We start from the raw sequence: 26,598 nt of genomic DNA, 5'->3' as shown, positions 1-26,598 counted from the left end.
CTCTCGCGCATTACACTTCGCATAGCTTCTAACGAAGCGTGAAATTGAAATGTTACGCTCAACATTTTTCGTTTGCATCGCGAATCGTCAAAGGGGAACAATCTAAATGAGATGATAATATTTTGTTGTGAATTATAAATATAGAATAGATTATTCTTCGACAATAAAATTAGAATTGTTGAACGTTAGGGTAATAGAAAAAATACTAATATAATTTAGGATTAATGAAACGATAGAAATTGAAATATCGATTTGGTCTGTAAATAAACGAATTACGTACCTGCACCGACATCTTGCATCGGGATTTCTTAGTTTTCTTTTCTAATTTTTAATAAAACTAGTAAAAGCAATTGTTTTTTAAAATTGTAAATTGTTAATAAGAGGAATAGAATATAACTTCGTTTTTGTAAAACTTTAAATACTATATCAAGTAAAATTGTATATTAAATGAATAATAAATCGTGAGCGTATTTTAACAAAATATTGGAAAATATTAAAGGTTACAATATAAGCGTTTATCGTCCTGCAGTGTCCTGCCATCTAGCGTAAAATCAGGGAATTCTTTAAATAGTAAAAGCAGAAGGTAAATTCCACTGAGTAATTTCACAGGGGAGCAAGTTACAATTGGTCGATGGTAATTTGTTGCCTTGAGACTAGCAAATTGTTAAAATTATAGAATTAATTACAGAGAAAGTACATTATATATCAATTAAAATAATATTATTGTCCTGTTTAAATGTCAAACATTTCTTTGTATTTTATAACTCATAATAAATACGATAACTGATAGAGTTATGAAATATTATGAAATTTTATATAATTTTTCAAATATCTATGTATACTCTTGTACTCTATGTATAACTCTATGTATAGAAGGATATATAACAGACTGCGATCATAGCGATACGAGATATCACGTTACATTACATTCTTGTAAAATGATGTTTCGTGTTTCTTATTACAAAAAAGACTCTGCTGAAGTTATTGAAACGACTTGTCCTACTTTTGGTGGCACTAGAAAGATATATAAAAAGTAACGTAGAAACTTTTTCAGAGAAAACTTTGACTTTAACTCTTTCAACAACGAATCTGTTTTTAAATATTTTTGTAGAGCAAACATATCGCGCTAGTACTTAAGATTAATTCTACTTACTATCTCCAACAGGTAATTTAATTGTACAACCCGGTGATTCCACGAAAAGATAGCAAACGTCGCTCCTAATTACTAATTCATCGTCTATTCCTACGCTTTAACTATGAACACTAGTTAAAGTTCCAAATTGTCCGTGTACTTACAAATAGCACATACATGTACATGTACGTAGATAATTTCTCTCGGAAACGTAGAAAATTTGCTTCCTGCGTTTGATAAATTCGATTTTAAAAAATTCATTAGAAATAAACCGAGCTTCGTAATATAGCACGCGCGTGTTCATAGACACGCGTCTCGATCGTGTTCGTAGATCTTTCGACTAAACAGTTCCTCAAGAATCTTTCTTTACCAACCCGATGAATCTTTCTCCAACATCAATATTCATGTATGAATTCCTTCGAATAAAACATGCACGAAACTTCCCCCATAAGGATGCAAGTGAATGCAAGAAAGGAAAATGCCAATTCTCGGAGAATCAACACGAAGAAACCGGACAAAAAAACGGAGAGAGGAACTTCTCCTTCTTCCTATCTCGAGCGTAGGTGTTGATCCTCCTGGTTTCATGTTCTTTTTCCTTTTTTTTTCATATTGTTTCCGGTTAGCGGATACCCGCCATGAAACCAGCTGGCATAACGGAGAACAATGGAAAGCGGATATAACGAAAGGAAAGAGCAAGAACTACGCTCGAGTGAATTAGCATCGGTGATGAACTTAACAATTAATTACTTTCACATATCACGACCGGTCATACAAACGAGTAGCCGTGTGAAAAACATAGGCGTCCACCACGACGTTCTTTTATGCATAATTAACGCACGTCGTCGTGTCGGTCACGTAAAAGCACTTGTACTTGTAGGAAGCACGACAACCTATCGGTCGTGTTTAAATAAATCTGTACGCATGTAACTGAGGAACATTCATCTTTAGCCTTTGTAAGACGATGATACACAGAAGGAGGTTGAGAAAATGTACACGCGCTTAATTATATAGAAAAGAAGAATGAATTGTATATGGAATATCAAGGCGATGAATTGAATCATGAAATTACTATTCTCGAAATGCGTACACGTTCATTTGAATTATTTGCGTCTACAGTATGTGTAAGAATCGATGGTACAACCGACGAGGAGACAAAACGTAGAATAAGTCTTTTTTCCAATCGAGGCATTGTTTCTGATTCAGAAAACCTACTTTGAACATTTGTTCTGGCGTATGCGAGTTTTCCTAGTTAGCTATGAGTGAATAATTAAACAGCAGTAAGCGAAAAACGTGGAATTTTTCGCTTATATTCGTGCGTAGAATAAAACGTAATCGTTTTTGAACCGATAGAAAAGATTAAAAGATCGTTTAAATACTTATTCGTCTAAATAACTGTAATGTACAATTTTCTATTTACAAGCAGCGGAAATATTCGCAGTTACGCAAAATGTAGCTTTTGGAATATATACTTTTCGCAAGAGCCATGGCTAAAGGAAAACTACAGTACGTAGACCTCTGCTAAAATATGCAAAATCCGTAATCTTACGTGTCCGGTACTACGCAGGCAGTCAAGCAACATGAGTAATTGTACACGTCTGGCAAACAATACGTTTATTAACATTACGCAATTGGACAATAGAAAATCTAATATCTCTTTTCATATTTCCTTTGTTACATTAATTGTTATTCTTTCGTTAAACGCAGTGCAAAGAAAGATATGGAATAATAATGGAAAATTTTAATTCGAAAATTAAATACCTATATCATTTATTCGGAATTTCTTCAATATTAATATCCTGATACATTGATAAGGATTCTTATTAACTTTATTATCAGGAAAGATAAAAAAAACGTGAGATAGCTTGCTTTCAAAATTGACATAACCGTTACAACGAAGACTAATGAGATCTGTTATTGTGTTGCGTAAGTTACATAAAAATTCGAAGACGCAACAGGAATATCAAATAGAATGACACGAGCGTAACGCATATTTGCGAAGCATTCTTTAATTAGCTATGCACGAAATACGAATACGAAAAGTAGATACTACACTGACGAAAACAATACATACCAATTATTGAAAGTTCCTTGAAACGTGAATGGTTGTAACGTACGATCAGTAAGCGTAAAATAACGGTAGAGTTACCGCAAAACGAAGGCCTTTCGTAATTTGTTTTTTAAGCTGATACCGCGTATATCTTTGTCACGTATATTTCAACTATTACGCATATACATACCACGTATCAATGCGGTTGTTATGCTACGTTTATATTTTGTTAAACACAAATGAAAAAAAACATTGGATTCACTCGTCGCAAGAAGATGACATATATCTACATGTCAAACTGGCATAATTTTCTCTTTTTTTCCCTACGTTACATTTACATTTTTAGATTTTCGTAACATCGTTTCCTCTCCATACTTTTCAATTTATGGAGTTGACCAACGGTGACTTTCGCGTTGTCTTATCTACTTCATATTCAACAGCATCCTTTTTTCCCACTAAAGAAAAATTCAACAGCGTGTGTTTCTATTAATAGAAGTATCTTTCTAGCAACCAAAGTGTTCGTCAGTTTCAAACATGTTCATTCTTAAACGCTCAGACCTTTGATCCAGCCATTGATATATACATCGGTTAACCGACGTTAATTATTAATGTAACATCTCGTGTTAGTCGATATACGTAACAAGTTGAACGCAGTCAAAATGAAGAAGACAGAATTTCAAATACCGTAAACCATACTAAGGACAATGAACTTTCTAAGCATGGCCTTCAATTCGTATCTCATAGAATCAGCCAGCTTTTCCGCTACATGAAGTTATAAGATACAGGTATAGTATTGCGGTACGGCAATCAAAGTGCTATATCAGATTCGAGGCACTATTCACGCGTTTACTTATACTGTACGCCTAACACACCGCAAAGAAGTCCGGTTAGTCGAATGAATTCTCGCCATTACTTACATAATTTGATATTTCGAAGTATGTATTAAATGGTTAACCCGCGAATAATATAATATAGTGTGGAGCTGCTCAGAGAAAGCAAGATTTTTAATATCGATTCTACATCGTTTCTGAGACGAAGATCGTAGTGTTAGAGAAATTTTCGATCTCGTTTTATCTCATTTATGTAAACCGTTTACAGACGAAAACTCCTTTTTTTTAAACCTTTGAAATTTTAACGTGCAACACTCGATCGATACATGATTTTACATGATTTCGACAATTCTTTCTCTACCTTTATAGTTTTGTCGAGTTAACCGACTTAGGAAATAAGCGGCTCGTATATTCTGTTGTATAATTCAGGGTATTGTTCAAATTACCTTGAAACTAAATATTTGTCTAAGATAATTGTCCGAATAAATTTAATTTAGTCAAGTATTTTATAAGTGAAACATAAGAGAAAATAATTCTAACGCTATTTCACTGGCACGGTAAAGGATAATAAATTTTCAATTTACATGCGAAAATAAATTTCCCAATTAGATACTGGATTATTAAATAGAAATAAAATATCGTGTATGATATAAAGATATTACCATAGTCAAGTACAGTTATATAATCGTTGAATTAATAAATGAAGCAAAGTAATTTATTCGTTTACGTAAACTTGCAATTCAAATTAACGAGACCGCGATATCGTAAATTCTCGTAAACTATAAAGTTTAATTTACTCAAACAAAGATCGATCAATTCGGGAACATTTCGCAAAAACTTTCCACTAGCAAGGAATTTGTGTGTAGTAGGTATACGTATACATAACTTGATCTAAAACGTCGAAACAAGTTCTTGAACGCGTAACGCATAAAAAGAAGAGCCTTCAAGCGAATTCAACGAAGGAAGTAATGTACAAAATCAAGCATGTATATTGAAATGCTACAAATGGTGGAGTGAAAGGACGGAGAAGAACAAGAAAGCCTGTGATGTATATTTTGTCTAAGCAGTGGCGTAACCAACAATAAGAAAATTCCGAAAGATTTTATTGCTATCAACTGTATTTAATTTCTCACGGTATATCATAAATTACAATTTTTACTACGTTAGATTATAAATTTTTTTACATTTATTTTGTTATACAAATATTTTCTATTTACTTTGTATTATGTTGTTCTATTATTCTGTATATTCTTTAACATCAAAAATTTACATCTACTCGGAGAAGTATCCCGAAACACGAAGATAGAATAATTTTCTTAGTATACAATTTTAAAGGGCACATTTACGAAATAAAATTTCCTTTACAACGAAACTGTGAAGCTAGCTACGCTAATGTGTAGAATCGCTACGTGGAATGTACTGAAAAGTAGGTGGGTATGCAGTTAGGACACTTATTCGCCATCCTTCAATACACGTTCGATTCGAACAGTTCGAGACTTTCTAAATTTTAAGAATATTTTTAGGATTAAGATTCAATTAGATTGCAGCAAGAAGTAAGAAGAAAAACTGCGGCACTAACGTGGAATATTGCATGAAAATTTTCAACGGTGAAAGTAAGTAAAAATCGTCATATGAAAAATGAGAATAATACGTGTATAATGGTATGATAAAAATTGTGTAAGCTTTATAAATAATTAATTTCACGTAACATATTTCCAATATGAGCGTAATATAACCATTTTTATATTTCAAGATACCAGAAACAATATTTTATTTTCCAATAATCAAAAAAAAAACGTAACGATAGATGCATATCACGTACTGTATCGATACTACCTGACGAATATCCGATCTTGTATGTATGTATAAAATATAGAATGTTGCGGCTTTAAAGTTATTCGATATCCTACTAAACGTTCATGCAATTAGAGTAGATAATTATTACTTCAGATCTCTAGATATTTTCTATAGTATTAAATAATTTAGCACTGTGAAATTTAATATACATAACTGTCAATTCATCTTTGCACTTTCTAATGTCTTTTATCTTCGTAAAGGTGAACCTATTGTTATATTTTATTGAATATCTTTTACCTTATTTTTATTATATTAGGTATGCACAAAGTATAAAACATTTGTCATGCTATTGAAACGATTTACGGTCCTTTGTAACTTGCTCAAACCAATTCACGAATGCAAATCAATTGCTTTGCTTATAAAATACCAGACCTGTAATTGAAATCCATCAACACACACCGTTGTATTCGTTCCTTCCCTTTTTCACTCTGAAACCTCCCTCGCTTTCACCAATTCATTCATGTCCATTCGAGCACACATTTTACTTGTACATACAGGCAAGAAAATGAAAATCTGCTGGTTCGTACGAACAACTTGACCGTGTAAAATATTTTCTATCCTTTCTTTTATGAATCAATCAATTCCATTGAAATTTACTAATTCAAAGTTTCTTATATCCGCTGTATCTTTCGAATACAAATCAATGTTAATGTACTTTGCACTACACCAATTTCTTCGCAATTATTCGAAATTAGAAGTTCCTTTCGAGAAAAATGTAGAAGCACCGTTGCAAAAATTTGATAACATAATATTTTTAAACCAATATATTGTTCGTACATTCAAATTTTATGTCACGAGACGTGTTAATTCGAAGGAAAAGAAAACCGACTGTTTACTAATAGAGAATGATAACAGAGGCAAATGTCTTGGTCTTCGATATTAATGTTTACCCTTTTCTTTATTTTGGACGGTATCATTATATTTATATTGTATACTAACTTCGTGTATCCATTGTAGATACTTTTATAATGTGTACGCGAATACTAATGAACGCTGTAATTGTTCGATTTTAATGTACAAGATATCGCAGGTCTTAAAGGCGAAACTGACGGATGGTAGAAAATGGTCCACTTTTCTGTAGCTCATGCACCAAAAATACTTGTAAGAAACCATTCTATAGGCTCCAAGGAATTTATAAAAGTACAATTTTTCATCGGCAACATGATGAGAAAGTTGTAAAAAAGAAGCAGTTAATGCATGAAGTAAACAGAGCGAAAAATTGGCAATCATTAACTTCAAATGATTATAACTTTGTAACAATTGGATGAAATTCAAGAATTCAAACGCTATTCCATAGAAAAAAACTATTTGTATTGTGTGTCAAAAATAATTGACAAACATAGTTTTCAACATTCTTAGAAAGCGATAATTAACGGTGCATTTATTCGAAGAAATATGTTCGTAATTGTACTATGACATACTTATGACAAACAAAAATGTGATGTATTAAGCGTAAAGAAGAATTGTTACACTGTGTTCTTTTCTTTATTAGACCAGTTTGGTATCAGATATATAAAAGTTAATGCAGCAAAACTTAAAAATTCAAAAAAATGTAAAAATTACATAAAATACCTGGCACAATTTACCAAAACGACATTAGCCTCAAACTGTACACTAATCAATTCTCTCAAACTGTATAAGTGGCTTACCGTGCACTTCTTTCTGCTTCGAATAAGGCTTAAAACAAAAGAGAAAACAAAGGAGCGAAGGTGGTATTGTCTTATCGAAGTAATAAACTTTTTTCAGTAATCGCAAGTTCTTCGCTCTTCTCCTCGTATTTCATTTTTCTGTCATAACTGTTTCTACAAGATCTTACACGTTCTGTGTTTCTACTACATTTTTGTTCTTATTTAGACCCGTCGAATATACTATCAAAATTTCGCCCATTAAAACCTGGGACATCCTGTATACATACAAATAAATAAAGATAAAAGTTAATACTTTTGTGTGTAATGTAAAGTATAAAAAGATAAGAAAATATGATAAATAAATATCACAGAATAAAACTAGTGTTCCATACTGTTAACAAAAATTTCAAAAATTGCTTAAAATGTTTGTAAAATTAGTCAAAATGTTAAGGAAGGTCACTTAACAATGCTAAGAATACTTTTATAAGTAAAGTACAAAGATGTGAATTTTACGTTGTTCGCGAACTGAAGCATGTAATTAATATCAATGAGATGCTTTCTTAAGATTTCATCATTCAACTGCAATAAATAATGAGCGTACATGGTTCATAGCACTCCGTGTATTCTGATTTACTATTGGTGTTATACGCTATTGTATACAAATTTAGAGATCTGAAAAAAATACTAACGAGATGTATACGCCGGAAACTAAAAGAAACTGTATTTCGCTCTACTAAAAATATTGCTGGAATATATTTTTTAACTTAATATACATACATAATTACATACTTAATTTACGTACAGATAATATGCAATGCAAATTATTCTTATTTATAATTAAATATTTATATCTACTTTATTTGAAATTATTACAAAATAACAATTAACAACTATTAATATCAACAATAATTACCCTTCGAGTTAATAATTTCCAATCGTAAAGAAATTTTCCAATTTTAACTACATCAACGAGTTATTATTTCAAATTATAAATTAAGAATCAGCGTCGTGTGCAACAAAAAATTACTTTTTCCTCGCTCAAACGCAAACATAGTTTCGTCGTTATATAAGTAAACTTCTCCGAAAGATATTTTAATTTATAATGTATTAGAATATATAATTTGTATATGATATAATACATAAAAGAATATTCTCCAAAGAAAATTTATGCACCAGGAAGATTATTCGAATAATTGTTTATAAAATCTAAAGAATATCCCAGTGCGATTCTCTTTATGATCCTTCGACATTTATCTCGATAGTCGATTATTTCATTCTATTGCTTCGTAGTAATTTTTCCGTCAACTTGCTCAAAGTTCCAATGACAAATTTCAGTCAATTCAACGTATTAAAGGGATATTATAAAATTATCGTAACAGCTTATGTAATTTGGAAACTACCTTCTTCATTAGTTATAATATATACTATATTTTTATTCTAAAGTTATCTTTGTTATTTTGTAATAAAAAATCGGAATATCTGCAACTGATTTACCTTAGCAGGTTTATCCATGATACGATAGGTGAGCGAGTCGCGATGACCGGTTGCGATGACGGCGCCCGCCTTACGAGACACGCATTGCCCCATATAGATTTCCCAACCTTGTCCCAGCACAATCTATACACAACCAAACAATGGTTAAATCATATTATCTAAAATCATCATGAACACTAATTGTCCAATCTGTTCGTTCAATTGTCCAATTTTAATTTCGTGACTGAATGTTTCTGTTGGTAGCGTATGTAATATCGTAACGATAATATATTTTATTTAATATGTACATATGACAATTATATGATATATACATATGTGACACGATAAATACATATGCATATACATTTTACAACTAAATAATCGTAAGTAATAATCGTAAGTAATAATCAAAACTTTATTCTCGATTATTTCGTCTATATTCTCCAAAATCCAATATTATAAATATTATTTGACGCTGTCGTAAAATTTGCATATCTGACTTTTATTTAAATAATAATCAAATCGCATTAAGTAAATGCAATAAAACTTTAAAGTATTGTTCCTAGATATCCGTAATATAAATGTCATGAATTTTACAATATGTTTGTGACTCTAACATCAGAGTATTAAATATCAGAGTATCACCAGTAACAAGCAAACTATACTGTCTGTGTGTGAGAGAGATACTTATATCTACCTTATTTGCAGTCAAGTAAATTATTACAGTCAATATGCGTAGAATAGAAAAAGGACAAGAAAAACTTGATACTGGAAAGAGTATCATCTCGCAAATGGGTATATGCATGTATAGATTCGAATAGAGCGTATAAGTTACATAAGGATGTAGAAGATAATGTGCGAGATGCGTGACAGAGATTAGAAAAACAAGTGGGTAGGTACCTAAAGAATCAAGTAAGTGTGAACATGTCTGTAAAAATAAATACCATGTAATATTGCATTACACGTGTAAATATCTTTGATTTACACATATAAAAAAAGAAACAACTGCAATGTTATAAATTCTTCGCTATTAACATTAAAATATCGAGTAACTTAGATTCTCAGATCTTGTTTCTCATAAATTTTAAAATTCTACATTGAAATTTGAGTTAATTGAAAATATAATAAATATGTAAAAGTTGAGAGATAAGTATTCGGTCATATATTTAATAAACAGACATGAGCAAACAACAAAATTATATCTTCAAAATCAATTACTGTGATTTTAACAGCGAAATTGATGATGAATATAGATTTATTGCAGTACATATATAGAGTCATAACTCTTATACATATGACGCGTTAAAAAGTGATATAAACGATTTCAATCCAATTACAATCCAGTAAAACGATTTAAAGCCATTTGTTATCTTCGTGTAGTATACGTAGTGAAAGTTATGTTCTATTAAGAATGAAAATCGCTTCTGATGATTCGGTCCTAATGTGAATTATAACGATGAAAATTATATTTTGAAATAAATTGCAACATCTTTTAGCTCAGTTGACAAAAACGAGCAGCTGAAATTTTCAATCATTTTTAATTTAAAAAATACTATTATTTAATAATAGTATACTTAATAGATCATCTATGTTTTAACGTTATCCATATCTCTACAATTATAACAGACATGTATTTGGTAATTTTATTTACTAAATCACAGTGTTATGGTTCTTTGCGATGAAAGATTGGGTATTTTAAAAATATCTATTAGATTTGCTCTCAGAAACAAACGCCCAACTGGTTAATGTTATTAATAGTAGTTCCACTTAAATACCCCCTTATATGTAACAATCAATTAAGCATGAAGCCAATTAGCAGAGTTATGCAACATTATATTAGCGTCAATTTTGCTTAACACAAAATTTAGTGATGGATACTTAATAATAATTTATTATTTCATTTAATGGCGAGTTAACGAAATATAATTACTAAAGCGCGTCCAAAATATAGTTACTTGTTACGATATTTTGTAAGTAAAACAATCGTCTATATAGATTCTATTTTTTAAATTATATTCACAACAATATGAATTTGCATGAATCTTCATCGATTATAGATTTTTATTTGAACCTACGATCTCAAAACGATTGTAAATAAATCATTCAGTTACAGAATAATCATACACTAATAGAATATAATACATGTAATTACGAATAAATGAAATAGAATTTAAAAAATCAAGATATATATCTTTCAGGTCACATGATGTTACAGAGAGTTAATAATTGCAAAACGTTGGTTTCCAAGGAAAATCATACATAAATTTCTCATCCAGATACAATCTTTCCGATTCATAATATCTGCGAGCCAGTTAAAGTTTCCCTACCTGCTAAAGAAACGATTCCTATTAGAATGCGAACTGAATACGTCGTATCATTATGAAAGAACAGAATTACACTATCTATTACAACCATCAGAGCATCTAATGTATCTCGCTTTTTTTCTTGCTTTTCAATGAATTTCCTAACGAGCAAAATGCTTTAATGAGATCTACGTTATCGTAAGAACCCTGACGTATAGGCGAAAAAATAGATATGAAGTGAGAGGTAGTATCTTAGGAAGGAATTTAACCTTAAATACATCAAATCAATGGTGAAAGGTGACGGTATATGTCGTGATTCCAAGATGTAGGGCGATAAATGGCACTGGCCCAATTCACCACATTCGGAACACTCTCAATGCATGAACCCCATTTGTTTGGGAAGTGTTACCAATTTCTTCTACGTGGGAACATCTCTTATGACTAGTCTTCGATCGTTTAAAATTGAAAATTATATAGAAAATACGTGACATAAATTTTTCGCAATATATTATGTATAATAGAAAAGATTTTGTATGACATACCACAATTACAGTGGTGATGCTTCAAACAAATACGAAAATGTTCATAGAAGTTGCCAGATATTTCTCGCAAACATACACTTCACAGAAGTCATAAAATTATTTAAACAATCAATGATATTCGTTATATTATAAATAGACTGCGGATGTTCATAGGCAATTTCATATTTTTACTAATATGATTGTAATATATAATACAGTGTAATACAACATATTTATAATATAAAGAAAAAGAAACTAAAGACAGAGCTTTATTGTACCCTCTAAATATCATAGCGAGTACTTTACTTTAGGTAATCATCGAAGCGTCCCGTTTGTGAGGCCAAGTTTTCAGGACAGAAACAACAACCAAAAACAAAAACACACAAAAGCTCCGCTCCCCAGCGGCTTAAATCCAGGAACCCAACACAAGAATAAAAACTCAAGAAATTGTAAAAACTCCGATGCACAATACCAGCATGACTACGATGTACCGTTACGTATCAGTACTTTTGTCTAATACATCTTATTAAAATTCATAGTTTATTGTGAATTACTAAAATGTATTAAAAAAACAAGTCTTGGCAAAAATAAACGTTATTAAAAAAACAAAACTTTAGGTATTCAATATATTTTTGCGTCGTTACATTTCCCGTAAATACATAAATATCTACAATCTATTAAATAAGGATCAATATTTAATAGAATCGTTCACCCTATCGTTTATTTCTCCTGCATATGTTCCCCAATTATTAGAAAATTAATTCACGTTACCTCACTATTTGTTAATATTGTAAAAATGCTAAGTTGCTCTTAAGCAGCAATCGACTGTGAAGATTCATCAGAAGTCAATGACCAACGTAATCACGAATGTACTTTCACACTGCTCCAGATATGAAAGAGGAAAATGAGGATAACTGACATAGACCATTAGCGACATATCTTATGTTAAATAAAAAGATCATTACAAAGTAATTTAATGAAGCCTTTTGAATATCATCAATTTCAGATTTGATTCTTTTAACTTATCTTGTGAAATTATTCGTGTATAAAATTTCTTACTAAACTCAGAAATTGTTTCTTTTATTGAAAATATTGTTTTTTCATTTTCATAACTACAATATATCGCTAATTTTAATAACTTGCTTTTGTTAATTTTATAATCTAAACCTTCTAATGTAATGTAAGAATTGTATTACATCTAATGTTAAAATTTCTTTATTTTACAAAAAGTTATTTAATTTAGAAGAAATAATTTAGTAATAAAAGATACTGGTTAAATAATACAAATGTACTATTATTATGTATGATTGTGAAAATTTTAATTATGAAATTTGTATATCGAAATATATTCTTTTATTTCCAAAAAGAAATAGGAATAGGAAATAAAATTTCTAAAAATATTGTACAAAAAATTACACTAAAAAAAAAAACCAAATAGTTAGAACGAATAAATTTATACTCAAGAAAAGATATCATTTCCTATTACAAGTTTCGGAAAAATCTTTAAACGAGAGTAGATGTGCAAAGCCAGAATCCGCATTGAGATAGTTCAAATGGAGGACCCTACCCAGTTTCATATCCTGCAATCGATACTGACCGAAATATTGAAGAGTCTGTGGTTTAGACGAAAGACACTTTCAATATACTATTATAAATTGTATCGAAAAATATACGTTATAATAGGAATAAAATTTTTTGAATATATTATACTATTTAACCTTATCCATATAATATTTAAAATTGATATATGTACATTGTACATACTTGCATACGTTCGTATTACAATCGCGTGTTTTAAATTTTTTAAGTTCCAATACAATTTACTCGGCATACATATATATACTTATCATAAACGTAATCGGTAATTCCATTTAACGTATTAATTTATCAGAATTTACATTCACTTCAAAAAATTATGTCATACGAGACAACTTCTGTCATATTCAAAAAGTAAAATTATTTAACCAATTGAAAGATAGATGTTAAAGAGAAGAAAAAGAAAGAAAAAGGAAAAAAGCAACGAAATGAATATGATGAGTTTTGTTAGTTGACCATAGAAAAGGTAGACCCTGGATGCATGACGCATGCACCTTAACCTTTTGTAAACACCTCTTTACCAGAAACTATACTCGTGAATCATATTGTAATTTGTAATACACTTGTGTTTACTCACACAAATAAAATTCCGTGTGGCCCTATGCCTGGCCTGTTGTATAGCTGTCTCAAAAACACTGGAAAAAATAAATTGTCCTTTTTCATACCAAGAACTCGTCACAAATATCATCGGATCTTGGCCAAAATAGATATCTTTCTTTGCTTGGTGTCGAACGAGTAGATACCATACGATGATTACAAATGACACATACTGAAAGCTAGGAGACTACCATTCATTGTTTATATATTTAAAAAATCATATCTTAACCAAATTCGACCATCGTCTCCAAATCCCCCTGAGTTACGTTTCCATAAAACGCAATACTGAATCTATAAATTCATCGATTATCACATTCAAAACTAATCAATTGTTTAAAGATAAGTAATTAAAAGAGAAACAAGCTTTTTTACATTTATATATAAGTACTACCGAATAGGTAGAATTACTCTTATTTCTAAAAAATTTGATTGATCTTCTACCTGAATTTTTTACTAAGTATCATTAGGTTTTAAAAGATGAAATTTGAGATGTTACTGAGAATAACAAATTTACCTCTTTTCGCAGAGTCGAATCTCTCAGGTAGATTGCGTGAAATCGTGGTATGCATCACAAAACTTAACACTGACACCTACGAATGACAACGTGCCGATCGCGTGACGCGAGGATACGACTTGTATCCTCGATACACGGTACGTAACAGAACTACTACACCACCTGTCACTCAGCATAGCATATTCGATAGTATGAAACATGCGTCGTGATGTCATACACACCCCACCAAACGGCAAACACCAATGAGCATATAACAGACAGAATTTCGCATATCATACTCTCTTCAGCGCCCTCTGGTGTAGATTACAGGGAACATTGATTTAGGAAATTTATTTGAACTTACATAATAAGAAATTGCTCAAATCTTAAATATATATGTAAGATTATTTATGTAACACAAGAATTACAATAATTACATACATACAATATATATAAATGTATTACACTAAAATAGATGGATTAATATTTTTTTAGAGCTATTCGGTACTTGAATGATTATTTCATATCTTATATAACAAAATAAAAAATTTGTATTATTTTCTATTATATAGAAAGTATTAGAACTTGTTATTAATTTGTACATTAAGTAAGGTATAGACAAAGGATAATTGTATCAATGGGGCACTTAATAATTTTAGCATGAACAAGATGTGAGAAAACAATTTAATTCTTGATCTTTGTTTAATTATTGTTTTATTAATTATTAATTGATGTGCACTTATTATCTGCTTGTATTTACATACTACACAAGAAAGTAATGACATTCTCACATCATTTTATTTTCTATTAACATATAATAATTATTTGCATAATATTACAAATTGATACATAAGCATAACAAAATATAAATTTTGTTACAAATATAAATCAATTACATTTTACATTTATACATTATTCACATTTAAGAAAACCTATGTACTTGTATCTATAGGATGTTTTGTGTAAATAAAAACTTTAAATACTTTCAAGTTTTGGGTTTGATACATTATCAACTGAGTTTGTATCCTTGATTTGGGATTTATGAGTTTCCATATACATAAGTTTCCTAAATTCTCTTCTTTCACTTCTTGATTGTATTTCATCGTATGTACAATAAAGTGCACCAGTAATTCCTATTACACCATAAGTAATTACTCCTATTTGTGTAGACCTTCTTGGATTACTAGTAAACAAAAATGCTATTAAACCACCAACCATGCCACCAGAAATAGCAGATATCATAGCATTTCTTTGACAATGTGTTTTAATTATTGGTTCACCAAAGATGGTAAAGGGCATCCTTCTTTCTTTTCCTTCTTCATAATGATATACAGTTCTTTCATCTTCCATGATGATATATATTTTGAATGTTTATATGTCTTATTCAAATTCAATAAGAAATGTATATTTTATAAAACACGAATTATCATGTAATATGGCATTACCCTGAACGTGTTCTAATCCTACTATGTTTTGAAGTAAGGCATACCTATTGACCTCACTTTTCCTTAGAGTAAATACATCTTTCAGGCAAAATCCATTTAAAGACTTAAGATATATGAAATAAAACTTCTGAAAGGCCGATTTGTTATGTTAGATCTGTAAGTCAAAAGATATACATAAATAACGTTATGACTCACAATTATATCAACCAGCTTCGACACTCGCTAGGGAAAACCGCTCAAAGATTGAGTCGTGTCTAATCGTAAAAAATTACCATGGAAGACAACAAAGTTCGCGATCTTGTAAGACAGACAGAGATACATAAAGTGTCTTCTTCCTTTCTTCCATGATGATTTTCAGAACTAGTCACAGTTCACTTTCCGGACGGTTTTCTCTAGGCTTCTGTATATGAGTATCGAGGCCTGTTCATAGGTATTATTATGTGACGGCTTATTAAGAAATTTTATTTAGCAAATTACCACATCCCTAGAGATACAAAAAGTGTATTAAAAAATATATATTACAATTATATTAAAAACTTGTTTTATTTATCTAATAATTTATTCTATAAAAAATATATGTCAAAATTTTTAGAAAACAAATTTTCGTGAAAACACGAATATAATAAAAATTTTAGAATTAAATCATTAGAAAATGTTTTTAAGTAAAGTTAATAAATTTAGAATATTTTTTAAAACATAATTAATGATATAATAGCGAATGAAAAATCATATTTTTGTATTTTATAATAAATAGTATAATACAATAGAAATATAGAGACATTTTGTGCGCAGAACGGTTGGCATTTCTATCTGAAGGCATGTTAGATCTTTCTTACACGGTACGGATATCGTTAAGGTATACATTCGAGTTACAATTTAATTTTTAGTTAAAAACGAAGTTAAAATGTACTAGAAAACGTTAAATGATACTTTGCATGTTATTCACAACATAACGATGTGTCAGACGAAGTAATATTTTTCCTCGGATCGTATATATAAGATCTGATAAAATTGGATTTTATTGGATACAATGTACTTATTTGACAGCATATCGTAGTTTGTAGCATTTAACTTTAAAATTATATTTTTGTCTACATCACGAATTTCAAATAAAATTCATATTCTATAGTTAAAATTATCATTAAATAGAATATTTATGTAAGACATAAAGTATCAGTATATAAACAAGAAGAAATCTTAACCTCAAAGTATTTTTCAGATGTTCACAGCAAACGCTAAAATAATAAAAAGTGGCGGGGCCGAACCCGATGCGTTCGAAGCCAGCATTTCCCAAGCTCTTCTGGAACTGGAAATGAATAGTGATTTAAAATCGCAATTAAGAGAACTTTATATCACTAAAGCACGTGAAATAGAAACTAATAATAAAAAGGTAAAAATGACATGTTATTTTCCACAATAACTTTTCAATTACTGCATCTATATAACTTAATTTTGATTCAGTATCTATTTAGCAGCTAATACTGATAATATTAATTAATTATGAATTTAAACTGATTATATTCAAAAACTATATAATAAACAGTATTTATAATTCATTACTTTTTTCATTACAAATAACAAAACAGCCTATTAGATACATAATATTGAAATTAAAATTATGATTTCAAAATGTATGATAATATATATAAAGTAAATTAATATTTGTTCTAGTGCATTATTATATATGTACCTATGCCAAAGTTGAAGGCATTTCAAAAAATTCAAACTAGACTTGTACGTGAACTAGAAAAGAAATTTTCTGGAAAGCATGTTATGTTTGTTGGAGAACGTAAGATTTTGCCCAAACCAACAAGAAAAACACGTACTAAGAATAAGCAAAAGAGGCCTAGAAGGTATTTTATATTATTACTAAAAATATTAATGGAGTATACAGTATATATATTACTATATAAACTAATAATAAATAAATGTATTTTCCAGCCGTACCTTAACTGCAGTATATGATGCATTATTAGAGGATTTAGTGTATCCTGTAGAGATTGTTGGAAAACGCATCAGAATTAAACTTGATGGAACACAACTTATTAAAGTTCATTTAGATAAAAATGAGCAAACAAACATTGAACACAAGGTAAATACATTTTTAATGATACATTTTTCTGTAATGTATCATATTTTATATTTCATTCTTATTTGTGCACGTGACAAATATAAATTACTCATATTTGTATTCTCTAATGTCAATTAATATAAGGTATTTAATGCAACATTTTCATTTACTAGGTTGATACCTTTGCCGCCGTCTATAAGAAGCTAACAGGCCGGGATGTAACATTTGAATTCCCAGAAACTTATGTATAATTTGTTTAAAGAATAAAAATATTTGAAATACTTTTCTTTGCAGATTGTTATTTTCCCATTTTGAGTTCATGAAATTTGTAATATTAATCATCAAAATTTAACATATTTGTTATGCATCATATTGTGTTATAATTGTAAAACAGAAGTTTAATAATATATTGTATATTTATTTTCTTCAGATTAGTACAAAATATGGAAAATTTAAAAACCACAAAATAATAGATATATAAACTTAATCATTTATATTTTATATACGTCTAAGTGTGTGTATATATTATACGTATATATTGTTTCACGCATGCGCATAAAATGTTGGAGTACCTAAGTACGAGCAGTTAATTTGCAGTGTTTCAAGCTCGAGCGTCGTTTTCGTGACATAGGTTGATAGGATAATATAAAACGTTGTTCAATCCAATTTTGATTGTATAAATAAGAGATCTATTTATAAGAAAATATTCAACGTATATAACTCTGTAATTTTATAATTGTTTAAGTTTAAATCTAGAACTTAACCTACATATCTTTTAGAAAATATTAAATATGTATTTATCTTTAATCACGAATTTTGAACATTATTAATTTTATCTATACACTAAGAATATTTTAACTAAATGAAAAGATCGTTAACATTTGTTGTTAATTAACAAATTTGAAAAAAGGAAATTTTTCGTGTTTAAAATTTAGAGTGTCAAATATTCCTAGAAAAATGTTAATGTTTTAAGTCACTTAATCTAATGTTTAGAATTCTAAGTACTGAATATCAAAACCTTCAAAAAATTGTATTAAAGAAATTTTATTTTAACATTTACGTTATGATAAGGAGTGGATAACTAATTATAAATGTTGAATGTTTATAAAAACTTTAGAAACACTGAAAATATATAGTTCTTGTACTATTACTCTGTCAAAGTTTAGTATACATAAGAGTGGTAAGTATTAATATAAGTACTGTAAGTATGTATAGTATTAACATTACTAATTTTATTTCCTTTTTCACTTTTTTATATATTCAAAAGTTTTACTTTTATGCATTTATTCTTTAACTTCATTCTTTGGAAAGTGATATTCGCATTTTTATTTCTTCATAAAATTTAGAATCAAATAATGTTTTCTTATATAATATTCGCTATTTAATTTTATTAAAATATTATGATAAGAAATAATAATAATCATTATATTTGTCGAATATATATTATAATTAATAAGAAATTGAACAGTTAATTACTATTTTCTATATATTGTTATGTCAACTATTAATCATAGCAAATAAATAATCAATGTAATCTTATGTATATGTAATTCTTGTATAATTTTTTTTGTAGATCATTATGAGTTCAGGATTTATATCAGAAGCTGAAATTGCAGAACAGCGAAGAATACGACAAGAAGAATGGGAACGTGTACGAACTGCAGACCAACCATTAGGTCATTCTCATATTTTTGTTTTATATGTATATATTATATCTCAGCTATCTTCTATAATAGTAATATTTATTTAATTAAAAGCTGCAATATGTATAAAATTAATTAAGATACCTAGTTCTTGCCTTTATTGTTTTCACAAATGAATGATTTAAATTGTAATTACAATAATATGACCCAATTGTAATTATTTATACTTATATTTTTTACTTATTTTCTTTATTATTAATTATTATAAAAGTATCACATATGTGTTTTCTGATTTTTATAGAAGCTCCAGAAGAAACATATGATACAAGATCTTTATATGAACGATTGCAAGAACAAAAAAACAAAAGAGATGCAGAATATGAGGAAGCACATAAGTTAAGTAAGTTAACAATTTTAGAATGTATGTAATAATACATAAAATCATGCATATTCCTTTATAAGTTATAATTATATGTTTCATTGTGTTATGTAATTATTTTTTTCATTCACAGAAAATATGATAAAAGGTTTAGATGATGATGAAGTAGAATTTTTGGATTTGGTGGATAGAACAAAATTAGAAGAAGAGCGTAAAAAAAATCTTGAAGAAGAAAAAGAAATGCGAGATTTCAAAGCTGCTGTTGCTTCATTACAAGAAAAATCCCTAAATGAAAAATTAAAACAAGAATTAAAAAATCCTCAAATTGTAAATAAAAATATTTCTTCTGGAAGGTAATAAATATTTTTAATTCTTGCTTATTTCTATTATTATGTTTATATTTTATAATGTTAAGAGATATATTTTTTCTTCTTGTAGTCGTACTTCGCAATTAAAATTATTAGCTGGTGTTGTAGTTAAACGTCCTGAAAAGCAAAAAGAAGGTAAATAAAAAATTAATGTCATCTTTATAAATTATTTAATTATTATGCAAGAATGATAATTATATTCAGAGTAATTGAAGATTATAAATAGTGCATAAAAAGACTTTAATACTTAATATCCTAATCTAAATATTATTTTAATATTGTATTTATGTAGATCTTGCACGGGGTGTTAAAAGAAAGTTATCTGATGAAAGCAAGGACACATCAAAGAAAGAAGATTGTGAACTAAATGAACAAATAATAGCTGAATGTGAACCCACATTCAAAACTGATACTTTAGAACATAAAAATATAACAAATGAAACAGGCATGAAGTGTATTGGAATTTTGCCTGGCCTTGGCACATACGAAGATTCTAGTGATAGTGAATGTAGTTCAGATACAGATCAAGATCCGGAACCAAATCATTCCAAATACGATCTGTTAGGTCGAAAAATTAAAATTTTGAAAGATAAAGAAAAAAGCTGAATGCAAAGTATTTACAATCGCCTTTTTATTCATAGGTAACAATCATTTTATTTTGCAATTTACTGTAATTGTACAATATAAATATATTTTTTGCAATAATTTTGCTGCATATTTTACTTTCACTTTCACTCTGTTCTGATTTCATATATTATGTAATTTGACATCATTGCATTATTGCAATCTTTTAAAAAATATATTATATTGTATAACAGACTTGTTTCCTTTTCATCACTCATTGTGAACATCTTAAAATTCTGTTGCAATTGTTCCTTCATCAATTCATAATTGTGAAAATAGAAAAATACCTACTATACATTTAATAGTAATTACTCTTCGAATTACTTTATTATTACTCTTTAAAAATATTCATTTAAATATTATATTCATTAGGTAATTGAATTATAAACTATGTGATAATTTCTTTCACTTAGAATATTTTCAAAATGTATTATGTACAATTATAATACCTTGAAACAATCACATCATGGCAGTACTCACTATATTAAAAAGACCATTTTTATTAAATATATCGTCGTGGCAATTTATGCATAAACTGTATTATATTGTAACATACATTATATACATAAAACTACTAGAAAATATCAGTATATATTATCTATGTCGAAATATGTTTAAAAAACTAATTTAACAAATCTAATAATCATACCGTTCCCATCATTTAATCTTACAATATTTACAGCTGAAGTGTATATATGTTAATATTTAATTATGTTCACGCAACAGGTGACAAAATTACAAAATTCAAATTTCTTGGCTCTTAGGCAGAATTATTCAATTTTTGAAGGCTTAAATGAAAGTTTAATAAATAATATAAATTCGTTTAAAAATGAACTTCATCTAGAATAAATAAATTAAATAACAGAATAAAGAATTAATTGAGATTAGTTTTATCTAAATATTCTGCCTGACTGTTTAAAAATTCGTCCAATTGTCGGGCCATGAAACATTATGATCACCTAGCGGTAAAATGGTGTAACGCATCTCTTATGAAATAAAAAAAATTAAATTTCTCGGTCTATAAGGTGAATTTTTGAATTTTTCAACGATTGAATTAAAGTTTTAACTCTCAGATATCTTGTCTGCATAATATTATCCCGATTTTGTATGTAATTAATTGCATGCAATGTAAATATAGAGCTTATACTAATGGAGGGGATCTAGCGGGTGCGAATGGAGTTGACAAAGATACACTTTTCTGTTTCTATCGTGGCTGCTGGCCATGTGACCACAAAACCGTAACTATGTGATCTGATAGCCTTGTTCCATTTTATTTCTTAAATCATTAAAAATTATTAAAAATTTTCTTGACTGTTTCTTTAAATTTAAATAAATTTGTTTCTGCGTACAGCTCTTTTATCCTTCGAATTAGTTTCTCGTTAACCCCCATTTTTCTCATTTTCTCCTCCAATTTCTCTCTGTTTAGCCTGTCGAACGCCGCTTTTAAGTCTGCGAAGCAGGCATATAGTTTTTCTTTTTCTCTGCTCAGCTGCTTATCTATTACGTGGCTTATTACGAATATTGCGTCGGTCTCTCCTCTTCCTTCTCTAAATCCGTCTTTCTTCCAGTTTGTTTTCTATTTCTGCCTTCAGCCGTTCGTCCAGTATCTCTGCATATATCTTGTATGCTGTATGTCTACTTATAAGTGAACATAATTAACACAAATCTATTTATAAAAATTATTCTATGATTCCAGTTTAAAATTACAAACAATAACAATTTTTTATTTCCATAAGTAAACAAAATTCTAGTTGTATAATAGGACTGTATAATATAAAATGACATATTATTTTTATTATTTTCTATAAATAAGTGAGATAGGGAACTGTATAATATTGTTCAGATAAAGTAACTAAATACAATTAATTATAGTATATCATTAATTTAATTTAATGCTAGATTAATAGAGATTCTATCCAGTCATCGTTTATATTTTCAGAAATACTATAATTATTACATATAAGCTCTTCCAAAACAGTATCTATATTTACACTAGCATTGACTCCTACAGCATCAGATTCTATAATTTCATGATTTGATAAGGACATTACAGATTCATCAAGTTGATTTTGTACGCAACTAGCACTCACATTTGAAATTATTTCTGGTGAATCATTTTTTACTTGCTGAACTTGTATCTTCATATCTGTAGAATAGGACTTATCAAGTTCATTCGATACACAAATAGCACTTTCATTTGAAATTGGTTTTGGTTCTGGTGAATCATTTTCTACCTTTTGAATTTGTATCTTCATATCTGAAGAATAAGACTTATCAAGTTCATTCGATACACAAATAGCACTTTCATTTGAAATTGGTTTTGGTTCTGGTGGATCATTTTCTACTTTTTGAATTTGTGTCTTCACATTAGAAATATTATCTTTGTTATTATTAGTGTTGCTGGAATTATTTGATTCCAGCTTTTTCTTAATTGCACTAAAATTGAATTTCTCATATATTTTACCACTACTTATATTCCGTTTTACAACTGTATGTTTCACTTCGAAACTGTTTGGTTTTGTATTATTACTTTTATAACTACCTAATTGTGTATTAGCTATTACTGTTTCAGGAGCTGTAGAGCATCCTGGAATTTCAAATGACAATGTGATAGGTGGTAAACCATCTATTTTCATCATAGTTATATTTAAATTAGGTTTTAATATATTTTCATTATTTTCACTTGGTTCTAGATTTGGTAATTCTTCAACTTCTGGTTTCAATTTAGTTCCAGTAACATCTACAGATTCAACATCTAAAATTTCCTTTTTTGATTTTTGATGAACAGATTCTTCATTTCTTAACTTAACATTAGGGATCGGATTTCCTATTTTCATATTAGAAATAATAATGTTTGTTTTTTCAATACTTGTTATTTTTGGTGCCTTCTTGACAGTATTCATACTTATAACATTTTCTATGGAAATATCATTTTTTTCTTTAATATCTTCATTTTTCCATTCATTCTCAAATTTTATATCTTCTATATTATCATTAATTGATTGTAATTTATTGCTATGTACATTATTTACAATAGTTTCATTATTTAAAGTATTAATATCATTGTATTCTTTTTTGATATCAATGTTTGATATCATACTTGATTTTTCAGAAACAGAAATATGTAGATCATCAAAATTAGTATTTGAGTTTATTATATTTGAACTGCTATTTGTAGCATTGATATTCTCTAAAGGATGCATATCTAAATTATTGATAACTTCTTTTGGTATATGTTTGGTAGGTATTACAGGTGTGAAACATGATGGTAGCTTTGATGGAGTTGATGTTATAAGATTTTCTTTTAATCTTGGTGTTGTTGGCTTATAATCATCCCAATAATAAGACCAGAATTTTCCTACTGTTCTCGGATAAAATACAAAATCTTCATATCCAAAAGGCCATACACACTAAAACAGAAAGTAATAATTAATTTAATACAATAATAAAATGATAATAGATTGTATTGATAATAGAACAAATATATAATCACATTTATTCTGTGAACTTATTTTTGTTGTTACATATGAGGTTATATATAAATAATAAAATATAATATAAAAATAATCAAATAAACATTATGAAATATGTAACAGACATTTTAAATAAAAAAGATAATAAAAAGTTTACCTTTTCTTCTTCACATACCCATACAGCCTCTTGTAAATTAATTTGCAATAATATTATTTTATTCTTAAGGCCATTTTTCGAACACAATGGGCATAGATCATACATTTTGTGATAATTATTAAAATTTTTATTAATCTATAATAATAAAATAAATATTTTAGTATATGTACATACTTTTGTAGATGTTGTAGATATAGATTCTTTTTTTAGTAAAACTAGAAGAGGGCGCATTTGTTTCTTAAACGTGTTTGTTACTACCTGTTGTAGCTTTTAAAAAACACCTTGTATCAAATTTATCTAGCATTGAAATTTATTTGACGTCCTGGAAAACAAGGTGAAATTTATTATTGTACGCATATATACAATTGTTATGAAAACAAATTTTATAAAAGAAAAAAATTTTTATATCTTTATATCTTAATACTCAAAATGCCAGCTGATCAAATACAATACTCTGAAAAATACAACGATGATAAATATGAATATAGGTTTGTACGAAAAAGTAGTTAATTCATGTTAAAATATTATAAACCATTAAAGTATTAAAATTTACAAAATATCTTTACCATATAACTTTATAAAATATATTAATTTTAATTTAATATATTTGATATATTTGGTTTTAATTTATCTATGCTTGACCTTACATTACATTATTTCATTTGAGAAATACATTAAGAGAATCACTTTACATTATGTTCTTATCTTCCTTATTTTCTATGTTCATTTGAAAGTAAATAATTCGAATGATGTATGTAGTAAAGGATGAAATAATTTAGAACTAATTTATTGTTTGTAAGTAAAATAACAATTTTAATTATATAATATTTACATAATAATTAAATAAATATAATTATAATAAGAATTAGTTTATAGCTATAGTTACTCAACATTTATGTTTTTACAGGCATGTTATTTTGCCAGTTGATTTAGCAAGACATGTTCCAAAAACTCATCTTATGTCAGAAACAGAATGGAGAAATTTAGGAGTTCAACAAAGTCCAGGCTGGGTACATTATATGATGCATGTACCAGGTATAAAAATAAACACGCTTGTACATGGTGACTTATTATAATATTAACACAATCTCATTCAGTTCAATTATAGTTAGTATAGTTTTCTATATATACCTGTTATGTTTTAGAACCACATGTACTACTGTTTCGTAGACCAAGAACTGATGTTTTAACAAATACAAGGAACACCTCTTTTCAAAGAGAATATCAAAGTGTATATTGTGTTTAAAACAAATTTCTAGGAACTTTCAATACTATTTATAATAGATTCAAAGCATAATAAGTTAATACAAGTTAGCATAATTATACAATTCATGTAGAAGAATTATAGAATTCTTGTGGAATTTTTATAGAACATACTGTCATGTATGTAATTTTGTGCGTAAGAAAGAAACTTATGTTTCGTATGCTTAAGTCAAATATGTACAATTAATATTTATGAAATCTATAACAATATAAAGGTAATTACTGTACAGAATACAAAATGAATTCTACATAATAGTATGTTCATTAGTTTGATCTTTGTATAATATTAAGTAATCTTTTTTATGGTTGTGAATTTGAAAATGAAGTACCTATATATAAATCTAAAACTACATTGAGACTGTGATAAATTTATAAATATTAAAATTCGCTATTTTTACAATATACAATATAGAAAAGAAATTTCATATACTTATATAACTTTTACAATATTTCACAATCATAAAATTTATATTTACAAATATACTAGTATATATATAATCATCTAATAAATTAGATATTTTACATAGAATGTAATAGTATCCATCACATATCACTATTAAAATATATTTTCAAATATACCTTTAGTACTTTATTATTTATTGTTTTAAATTACTATATTTGTATAAGTAATATAGCATAAATTAATATGTAATATTACAATGCTACAAATAATTTAATACATATAATTAAATTTTGAA

At 28.2% G+C, this 26,598-nt stretch overlaps 6 protein-coding genes across 17 annotated transcripts in view; 3 read left to right on the top strand and 3 right to left on the bottom strand.

The window, feature by feature from the left end:
* LOC139998523 (uncharacterized) overlaps positions 1-14,681 on the bottom strand; it is a 67,277-nt gene extending 52,596 nt beyond the window's left edge. For 4 of the 8 annotated variants that reach the window (XM_071999540.1, XM_071999541.1, XM_071999543.1 and 1 more), the window contains exons 1-3: positions 14,499-14,681; positions 13,965-14,022; positions 8,989-9,111 (exon numbers count right to left, since the gene is read on the bottom strand). In XM_071999540.1, coding sequence (XP_071855641.1) covers positions 8,989-9,081 — 93 coding nt within the window. In that variant the 5' untranslated portion in view covers positions 9,082-9,111; positions 13,965-14,022; positions 14,499-14,681. Of the gene's footprint in view, positions 1-6,238; positions 6,453-8,988; positions 9,112-13,964; positions 14,023-14,498 lie in introns of those variants that run through there. The other 4 variants (XM_071999538.1, XM_072023130.1, XM_072023131.1 and 1 more) reach the window with 4 other exon arrangements.
* A 484-nt stretch (positions 14,682-15,165) lies between these two features.
* On the bottom strand, positions 15,166-16,238 carry L(3)87df (cytochrome c oxidase assembly factor COX20 lethal (3) 87Df). The gene has a single exon (XM_074111608.1). The coding sequence runs from the start codon at positions 15,825-15,827 to the stop codon at positions 15,453-15,455; it is 375 nt and encodes a 124-aa protein (XP_073967709.1). The 5' UTR covers positions 15,828-16,238; the 3' UTR covers positions 15,166-15,452.
* A 404-nt stretch (positions 16,239-16,642) lies between these two features.
* Rps7 (ribosomal protein S7) lies at positions 16,643-18,274 on the top strand. Of its 2 annotated transcripts, none has more exons than XM_072023077.1 (5): positions 16,643-16,778; positions 17,142-17,312; positions 17,594-17,775; positions 17,864-18,014; positions 18,167-18,274. In XM_072023077.1, exons 2-5 carry the CDS (start codon positions 17,142-17,144, stop codon positions 18,242-18,244), a joined length of 582 nt encoding a protein of 193 aa, XP_071879178.1. In that variant the 5' UTR covers positions 16,643-16,778; the 3' UTR covers positions 18,245-18,274. The 2 variants fall into 2 exon arrangements, with proteins under 2 accessions (XP_071879178.1, XP_071879179.1); XM_072023078.1 differs by lacking the exon at positions 16,643-16,778 and adding an exon at positions 16,808-16,954.
* Positions 18,275-18,550: 276 nt separating this feature from the next.
* LOC139998364 (PSME3-interacting protein) lies at positions 18,551-21,088 on the top strand. 3 transcript variants are annotated; one of them, XM_072022787.1, is made up of 7 exons: positions 18,577-18,624; positions 19,111-19,173; positions 19,567-19,669; positions 19,938-20,036; positions 20,149-20,368; positions 20,454-20,518; positions 20,676-21,088. In XM_072022787.1, exons 3-7 carry the CDS (start codon positions 19,573-19,575, stop codon positions 20,987-20,989), a joined length of 795 nt encoding a protein of 264 aa, XP_071878888.1. In that variant the 5' UTR covers positions 18,577-18,624; positions 19,111-19,173; positions 19,567-19,572; the 3' UTR covers positions 20,990-21,088. The 3 variants fall into 3 exon arrangements, with proteins under 3 accessions (XP_071878886.1, XP_071878888.1, XP_071878887.1); XM_072022786.1 differs by having other exon boundaries at positions 18,606-18,624; positions 19,065-19,173; XM_072022785.1 differs by having other exon boundaries at positions 18,551-19,173.
* A 1,249-nt stretch (positions 21,089-22,337) lies between these two features.
* On the bottom strand, positions 22,338-24,784 carry LOC139998363 (uncharacterized). The gene is made up of 2 exons (XM_072022783.1): positions 24,638-24,784; positions 22,338-24,417 (listed from the first exon to the last, which is right to left on the bottom strand). Exons 1-2 carry the CDS (start codon positions 24,740-24,742, stop codon positions 22,903-22,905), a joined length of 1,620 nt encoding a protein of 539 aa, XP_071878884.1. The 5' UTR covers positions 24,743-24,784; the 3' UTR covers positions 22,338-22,902.
* A 57-nt stretch (positions 24,785-24,841) lies between these two features.
* LOC139998365 (cyclin-dependent kinases regulatory subunit) lies at positions 24,842-26,478 on the top strand. Of its 2 annotated transcripts, none has more exons than XM_072022788.1 (3): positions 24,842-25,125; positions 25,545-25,699; positions 25,783-26,478. In XM_072022788.1, the coding sequence occupies exons 1-3, from the start codon at positions 25,067-25,069 to the stop codon at positions 25,881-25,883; spliced, it is 315 nt and encodes a 104-aa protein (XP_071878889.1). In that variant the 5' UTR covers positions 24,842-25,066; the 3' UTR covers positions 25,884-26,478. The 2 variants fall into 2 exon arrangements, with proteins under 2 accessions (XP_071878889.1, XP_071878890.1); XM_072022789.1 differs by having other exon boundaries at positions 24,847-25,125; positions 25,545-25,672.
* Positions 26,479-26,598: the final 120 nt, after the last annotated feature.

Source organism: Bombus fervidus, chromosome 3 (genome assembly GCF_041682495.2).
Source record: "Bombus fervidus isolate BK054 chromosome 3, iyBomFerv1, whole genome shotgun sequence".
Classification (NCBI taxonomy): domain Eukaryota; kingdom Metazoa; phylum Arthropoda; class Insecta; order Hymenoptera; family Apidae; genus Bombus; species Bombus fervidus.
This window is presented reverse-complemented; position numbering and strand designations above follow the sequence as displayed.

What these genes read in the sequence shown, in the direction of transcription:
- Rps7 (XM_072023077.1), top strand. Translation starts at nt 17,142, where the DNA reads ATGTTCACAGCAAACGCTAAAATAATAAAAAGTGGCGGGGCCGAACCC. An exon ending in AAGCAAAAGAGGCCTAGAAG is followed by an intron (nt 17,776 to 17,863) that starts GTATTTTATATT and finishes TGTATTTTCCAG; the next exon opens with CCGTACCTTAACTGCAGTAT. An exon ending in AAACAAACATTGAACACAAG is followed by an intron (nt 18,015 to 18,166) that starts GTAAATACATTT and finishes TTCATTTACTAG; the next exon opens with GTTGATACCTTTGCCGCCGT.
- LOC139998363 (XM_072022783.1), bottom strand. Translation starts at nt 24,742, where the DNA reads ATGTATGATCTATGCCCATTGTGTTCGAAAAATGGCCTTAAGAATAAA. An exon ending in GGGTATGTGAAGAAGAAAAG is followed by an intron (nt 24,418 to 24,637) that starts GTAAACTTTTTA and finishes TTTCTGTTTTAG; the next exon opens with TGTGTATGGCCTTTTGGATA.
- LOC139998365 (XM_072022788.1), top strand. Translation starts at nt 25,067, where the DNA reads ATGCCAGCTGATCAAATACAATACTCTGAAAAATACAACGATGATAAA. An exon ending in GATGATAAATATGAATATAG is followed by an intron (nt 25,126 to 25,544) that starts GTTTGTACGAAA and finishes ATGTTTTTACAG; the next exon opens with GCATGTTATTTTGCCAGTTG. An exon ending in AATAAACACGCTTGTACATG is followed by an intron (nt 25,700 to 25,782) that starts GTGACTTATTAT and finishes GTTATGTTTTAG; the next exon opens with AACCACATGTACTACTGTTT.
- LOC139998364 (XM_072022785.1), top strand. Translation starts at nt 19,573, where the DNA reads ATGAGTTCAGGATTTATATCAGAAGCTGAAATTGCAGAACAGCGAAGA. An exon ending in AACTGCAGACCAACCATTAG is followed by an intron (nt 19,670 to 19,937) that starts GTCATTCTCATA and finishes TGATTTTTATAG; the next exon opens with AAGCTCCAGAAGAAACATAT. An exon ending in TCCTGAAAAGCAAAAAGAAG is followed by an intron (nt 20,519 to 20,675) that starts GTAAATAAAAAA and finishes GTATTTATGTAG; the next exon opens with ATCTTGCACGGGGTGTTAAA.